This window comes from Carya illinoinensis, chromosome 9 (genome assembly GCF_018687715.1).
Source record: "Carya illinoinensis cultivar Pawnee chromosome 9, C.illinoinensisPawnee_v1, whole genome shotgun sequence".
Lineage (NCBI taxonomy): Eukaryota > Viridiplantae > Streptophyta > Magnoliopsida > Fagales > Juglandaceae > Carya > Carya illinoinensis.
This window is the reverse complement of record NC_056760.1, coordinates 23,729,861-23,739,686: the sequence shown is the minus strand read 5'-3', so window position 1 is coordinate 23,739,686 and position 9,826 is coordinate 23,729,861. Positions and strand designations below refer to the sequence as shown.

General features: G+C 35.4%; 1 protein-coding gene across 1 annotated transcript; it reads left to right on the top strand.

Moving 5' to 3' along the window:
* Positions 1-1,514: 1,514 nt before the first annotated feature.
* LOC122277534 (receptor-like serine/threonine-protein kinase SD1-8) lies at positions 1,515-9,009 on the top strand. Its single transcript, XM_043087547.1, has 7 exons — positions 1,515-2,974; positions 7,025-7,195; positions 7,285-7,475; positions 7,568-7,778; positions 7,861-8,098; positions 8,263-8,413; positions 8,521-9,009. Exons 1-7 carry the CDS (start codon positions 1,615-1,617, stop codon positions 8,833-8,835), a joined length of 2,637 nt encoding a protein of 878 aa, XP_042943481.1. The 5' UTR covers positions 1,515-1,614; the 3' UTR covers positions 8,836-9,009.
* Positions 9,010-9,826: the final 817 nt, after the last annotated feature.

Below are 9,826 nucleotides of genomic sequence, written 5' to 3'. Positions count from 1 at the left end.
ATAAATTGTGTTATAAATAATTACAAATCATGAACCGTTGGGAGTATTTTAAAACATTGAAAACCCTTTTCATATATAATTGATTCGAATGAGTTATTAATTGATTTTTTAATAAGAAGAGAAATGAAAACTGAAATACATATACAAGGATGAAGATGTGTCCCCCAACACACTCAAAAAAACTGCTTATTTGTGACTAGTTAATTCTAGCAAAATGATTATTTATAATTAAAATTGATTGCAAATAGTTTTTTAATTGCAATAAATTGATTATAAAGCTCGATTTTTTTGTAATGACATCATGCAAGACCACTACCAATATTCCTTCTCGATAGGTGAATAAGAAGGAAAATTATTAAATCCGTCGTTAGCGTGACATGATACTCGCATTCAATAAATTTGTAGGGATACATAATTTTATGATAGAGATTATTCTATCTCCATGCTCTGATAGTACCTAATAATTATTCATAGAATCATGTAAATCTTATGAGCCACAAATTTCTATATTCTAACCTACCCAAGACCACCATCAATAAAAATAATTGTTTTTTTTTTTTTTTTCCTCTCTAGAGAAACTACAGTACTTCCTACCCACTATGATGTGTTTGACGTGCATTTCCATCCCAACTTTCAAAATGGATTGCATTTTCCATTAAAACCTAAAAAATAGCATCATTGTTCAATTTTGACCGTTATTAATGAAAAATATATAGTAAAAAATTCGTAAATTGGAACACCTTTAATTAACAATTGAATTTTAACAAAATGGGTATATTTTAATTCTTCAATATTTTGGAGGTACAATGACATATCAGTTTTAGTAGTTTAGGATGCGAAGTATGTATTCGAAGAGAGAAAAATATATTCCCTCTTTTTAAGAAAATGACAGATGGAGGGATTTCATAAGATCGCCTTCTATTTTAGCCTTTATTCAGGGTGCAAACTGCAAAGTGTGTAGTTGATGAGACTAAAATATATTTATTTCTAAAATAATTTTATTTCGCATTCCACGCACTATATATCATATATTTTTTTTAATTTTTTTTCTTTTTTTATTAATAAATATGTAATATATAGATAATAAGTAGAACAATTTAATTAAATTAATAGAAAGAAAAAAAATTAAAACATATATAATGTATAGTGTGTGATGCGTATTGATAAAACATTTAAGACTGGTTTGGATTTAGAGATAAGATGAGATAAAATAATTTTAAATAAAAATTAAATAAAATATTGTTATTCTTATTTTAAAATTTAAAAATGTTTAATTATGATTTGAAAAAATTAAATTATTTATTATATTTTTTATAAAAATTTTAAAAAGTTATAATAATAAAATAAAATATAATGAAACACTTATTTTTAGTATTTTCCTTTAATAAAACGACAAAACGGGGGCTTTGCCTTCGGTTTCGTATATCGCCCACCTATTTAGACCCTGAAAAATCCACCTGCAAGCCCAGTATATTCTTGAAGCCCACCCCACTCAGAATTTCAGTCATTTTGAAATTCCCCAATCGAAAGTGGAAACGAGGGTGACCGAGAAAAATAAGGAAAGGTAGGGGCCAGCAATCTCTGCTCTCCTCTTTACCTTTCAAAGAAAACCGAATGGCCTCGACAGTCGACAACATAGAAGAAAACAAACACCCTACCTCTCATAAGTCATATGCTTCCACAGAGAAGCCTCCCATTTGCACAATGAGAGACATCACTAAGCTCCATTGTTTCACTGTTTTCTGTCTCGCTTTCTTCCCCAACATAGCCATCTCTTTGGACTCCTTAACTGCAACACAATCACTCTCAAAAGACAAAACCCTTTCGTCCGCCGGCCAAGTTTTTGAGCTGGGTTTCTTCGATCCAGGCAACTCGAAGTGGTACCTGGGAATATGGTACAGAGACATCCCTGATAAAACGGTTGTTTGGGTTGCAAATAGAGATGCCCCACTTTCAAACTCCTCCGGCACCTTCAAAATAGGTGACAATGGAAGCATAGTTGTTCTCCACCAAGATGGGAAGCTGTCGTGGTCGTCGAATCAAACGCAGGTCGTTAATCCAGTCGTTCAGCTTTTAGATTCTGGAAATCTTGTGGTTCGAGAAATGAGCGAGAACGACCCGGAAAAGTATCTATGGCAGAGCTTTGATTATCCTACGGACACTTTGTTACCGGGTATGAATCTAGGGTGGGACTTGGACACTGGTTTCGACCGGTACTTGAGGTCGTGGAAGAGCTCAGTGGATCCTTCAACCGGAGACTACTCTTTCAAGTTAGATTTCCATGGATTCCCAGAAATTTTCTTGTTGAACAAACAAGTACCAACATATCGAAGCGGGCCCTGGAACGGCATAAGGTTCAGTGGGGTACCGGAAATGGATCCTTTGAACGGTCTCGACTTTACCTTTGTTATGGATTCAGACCATATATCTTACTCATTTTCGGTAAAAAATACTTCTCTGCTTTCCCGGTTGATTATGAATGCTACCGGTAATCTTCAAAGGTATACCTGGATCGAAAGCAGCCAGGTGTGGAACAAATATTGGTATGCCCCGAAAGATCAATGCGACAGCTATAAAGAGTGCGGTCCGTACGGTATATGTGACACAGATTCTTCCCCGGTATGTAGATGTATGCAAGGCTTTGCGCCCAAGAATCTGCAGGCATGGAACTTCAGAGATGGGTCTGATGGGTGTGTGAGGAATACGAATTTGGGTTGTGAGAAAGACAAATTCTTGCTGTTGAAGAATATGAAATTGCCGGAGACTTCGTCTGCTTTTGTGGACAAGACCATGAGTATTGAGGACTGTAAAGAAATGTGTTTGAAGAACTGCTCTTGTATTGCTTATGCCGATTACGAGATCACCAATGGAGGAAAGGGGTGTGTGACATGGACCGGGGAGCTTATCGACATGAGGGAGTATACCCAAGGTAGCGGCCAAGATCTCCATGTTCGATTGGCAGCTTCTGAAATAGGTATGTTCATATTTTCCTTTGTCTCTCTTTTTATTGATTTTCATTAGTTAGTATTCTTGTCTTGCGCCTCGATTTAGTTTCTTTAGAAGCTGCACCTTTCTGCAATTAAACTTATGGCACATGATTCTCGTATCAATTGTCCATAAACACCAAGGGGAATAAGAAAAATGTTGTTTTTGATCTTAGATTTTGTGATCTCGATTATACTGATGATATTATAATTTAAGTAATGAATAATTGAAGTCTTTTAAAATATATTATATGAAAAACTGGAGAGTTTACACTAGCATTTTGCATTTACACGGAGGGTGACTATCTAGGGAGAAGCCATCTGTTTCGGAAACCCAACCCAAAATTTTGGTGGTCCGGTCGAGATATAACCATAGTCTATAGGCATTAGAGAGGACAGGGATGCAAAGCGAATCAAAGCAAATTCCATCAACCAAACCATCAACACGAGTCGAGAGCGGAAAGTCGCGGGGTGGCGTAATGAGTCATGATCGCCACCCCTACCAGCACGTGCTAAACGAGTCTTCTCTGATTCAAAACCAAAAGCATTTTTTGGCTGTTTGAAACCTGCTCTCCTTCACATGGACCACTGCTGGTGATCGTGGCTGTTGTTTCCTGTTTAAGATGTATTTTCTGTCCCTTGATTGGTTCCCTGAAATACATAATAGTAAAGCGTCTTTTTCCTTCTTTTATTCCATCTTTGTGGACCCACCAAAAAGCTGATTACCTAAGACTGCTCGACAAATGTCTAGGACACCCAGATGGCCCCAAGCATCTGCTGGCCGTCCTTTCTGACCTTTGTTGGCTAGGTCGGCTACCCCCTCTGCTACAACGTTTTTAACGTTATTTGATTTGCAAAATTAATGTGACAGTGAATAGTTCGTTAAGAAAGCCAATAATAATTCTGTCGGTATCACCATTGGTGAAATTAGTATTATATTTTTTTAAAATTAGTTGTATATATAAATAGATTATGAAAAAATAAATTTATAAATTAATATAATTTAATAAGATCTTTTATCTTTATATTATAATAAAAATAATTTTATAATATAATAATTACAGCAGTTTATAAATTTATTTTTATATAATATTTTTGTATCTAAAATATATATATTTTTTGTTATGTGTGGGGAGTCTGACTTCTGTAAATCTTTTGGTTTTCAAAACGATTTAAATACTTGGTGGGGGGCACTGTTGACCATTCCCTATTTCTAGGTCCTTTGAATCTTTGATAGAGCACCGGTACCGGATCAACCTTCCTCTTTTATTTTATTTTATTTCTTTTTATCTCTGCTTATTATTATTATTATTCTTTTTGGTGTGTGAAAGCACCACAAATAACCGTACTCCACATAAACTGTGTCTGTGGTACAACAAATCATCATAAACATATGTAGTTCTGTTTTACATTGTTTCCTCCTGCGTCTCGTCCTGCATGTGAAAGCTGTTTGCAGAAATGTTTGAGTCTATAATTGTTTGCTTTCACTTTTTTTCTATCAATGTAGCACCAAATTCCATCGCTACTCTCTATAAGAGTTTTGATTGTTTACTTGTCTTTTTCTTTTTCAATACCTAAATTAGAAAGTTAGGATAATGATAAGGTGCCACACATACATATCTAGCGAAGAATTTGAACATATGATGTGATTTTTCTTTGAGACCTTAACGCCTTTGTGGTGAGTTAGGTATCAACAACTTTAAATATAATTATATATACTTATATCATGATCTACTTTAAGCCACTTGATCTGACAATTTTCTTGGTGACTATTATCATTTCCCAGCGTCTATTTTAATGGCGGTATAATAGCTTTATGCTAACTTTAATGGGGTCCTTTTAAAAATAGAGTCCCAATAAATACAAATCCCTCTTTGAAAATACCTAATTTAAAAATAAAGTTGTTAAAAAGTCAGGGTGGGTGACCACCTTTTTTGGGGTAAGCGCCAACCATCTGGCCATGGAGTGAACGTACGTACGTGGGGTGGCTAAGGCCGGCCATTCCAAAAGGTGGCAAACAAGCGGCACCTCATGTATGGTTCTGCTACTTGCTAATCTTTCGGGGTGGCAAGAATCAAAACCCCACGTTGTAAAGCTACTCTTGCCAGCTCATGCCGAGATCATCCTCTGCCGGGTGGTCCACCGTCGCATCAGAGGTGGTGTCATGGGAGTCGTTGGGGAATCCCCTCAAGGGATGATCCCCACCTTGTTTTTTTTTTTTTTTAACATTTTTTTAAAGAGTTAGTATTTAGTTCTTTAATTTTTGAAGGTAAGTTAAACTTTCTGAGGCTCTACTCTTTCTTTGGTTTTTTTCTATTAGAGAAATTTGATTTACATCATATAAAATGTATTCATTTTGGTCATGTTTCTTTCTCCAACATATTCAATTGAGCAGATTTTCAAGTGGTAGAGGAAAATACCAAACCAATAATCTTTTTAATGATTAATTGCAAGGAGAAGAGATAAAAGGTGAGACCTGTAACTGGACTCCAATCTTATCCCCTAGGAATTAGTATTTTAATCTTTGAAATAGTTATAAATACTTGCAAGTATCATCCATCCTCCCATATCTTTTGTTTGTTTAATTGGGGCAACTGGAAAAATACAACTTAACCTAAATTGTTGTGTAAAATGATTAACTAACTTTAACACATAAAAAATGTTTACAAACGATTATTAGGGTTCTACTTTTGACTTCTCGAACTAGGCCAATGACAATGGGTGAAGTGTTCCCATCCATGCTGACTTCTGATATTGGCTTAACTTGGCTTGATGTGAATTTGGGTTCCTTTGCAAGTTTTATTTATTTTTTTATTTTTTGGCTAATTCATTGTTGTCTGTTGATCCCCTCCTCTTTAGGGCTACTTTTTTGCTACCTTAAGTTGGCCACTTTAGGGTGGGTTTGGGTGTTGAGAAGTGTTGAGGAGAGTTGTGAATAGTAATAAAAAGTAGGTGAAAAGTAATAATAAAGTAATGAATAGTAATAAAAAGTAGGTAAAAAGTAATGAATAGTAAAAAAAGTAGGTGAAAAGTAATAATAAAGTAATGAATAGTAGTGAGAAGTGTTGAGAAGTGTTGAAGATACTTCAACACCCAAACACAGCCTAGACTCTTTTTAGTGGGCCATAACAAGCTATTTTACTTTTAAACAGAAATATTTAAATATTATTTAAAAATAATAATATGACATGGTCGGTTCAAAGTTCAGATTTTTTTAACACCCTATTCTGCCTTCCGACCCAAACATTTTACGTAGAGGTAACCAAGGTTTGCCGGCCAAGCGGAGACTCGTTTTTTGGTCAGCCTAGAGGTGCAAAATAAAATTATCCTTAAATTTACTATGTAATCTTTCGAGGTTGTCTTTTAGAATTTGTAATATTTGCGGTCTGTTAAATCACTAATTATTTCAAAATTCTAAGATTATGAAAATTTTGAATTTATCTATTCTAATATTCCCCTCATTTGCAGGTTAAATTCTTTGTTAATAAGTAGACTCATGACCTTTAAAAAAAAGAAAAAGAAAAAAAAGAATAAAAAGTAGACTCATGACAAGAAAAATGAGAATTTCTACGGATTATTTGCTACGAGAGTAATTATTTGTCACGACAACAGGTTCATTTTGACAAAAAATAATCATTTTTATAAAAAATGCTAGCCATAAAATAAGTAATTTTTTTGTAGTGACACTAAGTGAAATAAAGTTTAAGAATGAATGAAGCTAAAGTTTTGAATGAATGATTGCCATGTTAATGTTCGTGTTTGAATCTCGTTAAATTGACTTATTTAGTAAAACGGAGGGGAAGGCAAAGACATCCTCAGTGAAAGCTATTTAAATTTAAGTTTTGCTTCATTGAAGCTCTTGATTTGCTCAACACGAGGGAGAATTCTTTTGTATATTTTTGGACTAATGCAGCAGTATTTATGATTGTATCTATGCATTTCTTTCTCATAGGATGATCATGAATGCAAATATTGATATACACACACATATATTGTGCCTAAATAAGAGTCAAGACTCATAAAAATATGTTGTGTTTCAGATGATGGTGGAAGTGCAAGCTCTGGAAAAGGTTCTGACAGGACTAAGCACATAATCACAATTGTAAGCATTACGGTCGTTATAGTCATTCTGCTATCAGGATTGGCAATCTGCTTTGTTTGGAAGAGGAACCGATTCCAAAGGATACGGAAAGGAAAGACACAGTCAAAAGGTAAAAAAATTTATAATCCCTTTGAAAAATGAGTGTGAAACGAAGTCACTGCCTTTTTCTGAATGTTCTTCTTACTTCATCTAAGCCAGGTCTTCGAGAAAGAAGCCAGGTTTTTTTGTTAAATGAAGCGGTCATTTCAAGCAAGAACGAATACTCGAGTGAGAGTAATATAGATGATCTAGAACTGCCACTGTTCGATTTTGTCACTGTAGTAATGGCGACAGAACATTTTTCCGACAAAAACAAACTGGGAGAAGGTGGTTTTGGCAGTGTTTACAAGGTAATTTCTTTATTAACGAACCGCACTTCTCATTGATTCCAATCCACAAAGGCAGTACGTTAATGCTGATGGTAGTCTGTGTGGCATGTCAGGGTAGGTTGGTGGAAGGTCAAGAAATAGCAGTAAAGAGGCTCTCAAAGACCTCTGGGCAAGGAACTGAAGAATTTAAGAATGAGGTTAGATTGATTGCGAGGCTTCAGCACAGAAATCTTGTTCGATTGCTGGGTTGCTGCGTTGAGGTGGACGAAAAGATGCTCATTTATGAGTATATGGAAAACAGAAGTTTGGATTCTGTCTTATTCGGTAAGTCCCTCTTTGAATGTAGGAGTTTAAGTTAATTGAGTTCTGTTTGTTTACATACTTGTAATGCTAAATGAGATTTCAGATAAAGCAAAACGCTCCTTACTGGACTGGCCAAGGCGATTTCAAATTGTATGCGGGATTGCTAGAGGGCTTCTTTATCTTCATCAAGATTCTAGATTTAGAATTATCCATAGGGATCTGAAGGCAAGTAACGTTTTACTAGATGGAGAAATGAACCCAAAAATATCAGACTTTGGCATGGCTAGGATTTTTGGTAAGGATCAGACAGAAGCAAACACAAAGAGAGTTGTTGGAACATAGTGAGTACCATAATATGATCTCTGTAGCCTTCTTTCTTGGATAAAACTGACCTCCTCACAATACTTCTCTCTCTCTCTCTCTCTCTCTCTCTCTCTCTCTCTCTCTCTCTCTCTCTCTCTCTCTCTCTCATATAAATAATATCCATATCTATTTGTCTGTGCAGTGGCTACATGTCTCCCGAATATGCAATGGATGGACTTTTCTCTGTGAAATCTGATGCTTTTAGCTTTGGTGTTCTAGTGTTGGAGGTTATAAGTGGAAAAAAGAACAGGGGTTTTTATTACCAAAACAATGAACTAAACCTTCTTGGACATGTAAGTAAAGAAATACTCAAAAGTTTCTTAAAAGAATAATGTTTCATTGTAATCACATTTCACCACACTGAATCATTAACCAAAAAGTTGAAATTACATCGTTTCAGGCATGGAAACTTTGGAGAGAAGGAAATGGTTTGGAATTAGTAGATCCATCCCTGGGGGATGTATACTCCTCATCTGAAGTGATGAGATGCATACAGGTTGGCCTCCTGTGTGTTCAGGAGCAGGCAGAAGATAGGCCTACATTATCGTCTGTGTTGTTGATGTTAAGCAGTGAAACTGCAACAATGCCTCAGCCTAAACAGCCCGGTTTCTGCCTTGGACGGACTCCTGTAGAAGCTGGTAGTTTTTCATCTGGGAAACAAGAAGAATCATGCACTGTAAACCATGTTACTGTTACAATGCTAGAAGCTAGGTAGTGAAAGCTAAGGTCTCATCTAGCATGTTTGTATATATATATATTTTTTAACCTTTGAGATTTTGTCTACATCATCATCTGAGATTTTTTTACTAAGTTTTAGGAAACCGTTGATCTTCTTTAATGTAACTCCCAAGGGATCCCTCAACACAGCTTACCTCAATTTCTCTTGAAATTCATTGTGTCAGAAAGTGTAATGAATCCACTCATGAAGCCAAAACTGATGGTGGCTAGTCCAGTTTAGTGCTCTCATAATACCCTGTAAAACGGGCGGTTGATCAACCCTTTTTTCTATATACAAAATATGCATTGTTTTAGCGGTCAAAATAGGTACGTTGACCTAATTATAAATAGAAAGATACAAATTACTGGAAATATATGTTAACATCTGCCCTCAAACTCAAGGTGGGGGAGTTAGTTTGAGTTTAGAAACAAGAGCACCAAGCTGGACACATTGACGAGATTTCAAAAAATGTTAACAATATTGTTGTTGTTAGAGGAGATTAAGTGACAATCAACGATATGTTGGTACTACGAGGATTATAATTCATAATAGAACTAGTCACTTGAGGAGAACCCATATTCGATCATTAAAAGCCAGCTTAACCATAAGAGTTCATCAGTAGTTTTAGCAAGTGCATGATACTTATGTCACGTGTTAAGAGTACATGCACAACGATAAATTGTTTCATACTATACCAAGAAACCAGAGAAGTCCCGAGTAAGATAAAGTAAATAATGATAAGGAAACTATTTGTGAGTCGCTCAATTAACATCAAAGTAAAGCTCAAGAAGTGAAACTCATGAAAAAACATGCCTTTCACATAGTGCAAAATATGAAGAAAAACATCTAAATTAGTAGATTGAGACGCACTTATGAACTAAGAAAACAACATAATAGACATCGATTCATGTGATAGTGATCAGATACACCATTAGCAGCTAAAAGCTTGACATTCACTACAACAAAAAATTGATTTTGGTACGATTTT

Excerpts from the sequence above, each read along its gene's own strand:
- LOC122277534 (XM_043087547.1), top strand. The coding sequence starts at position 1,615 with ATGGCCTCGACAGTCGACAACATAGAAGAAAACAAACACCCTACCTCT. Across the intron at positions 2,975-7,024 it reads ATTGGCAGCTTCTGAAATAG|ATGATGGTGGAAGTGCAAGC; the intron begins GTATGTTCATAT and ends GTTGTGTTTCAG. Across the intron at positions 7,476-7,567 it reads GTTTTGGCAGTGTTTACAAG|GGTAGGTTGGTGGAAGGTCA; the intron begins GTAATTTCTTTA and ends GTGGCATGTCAG.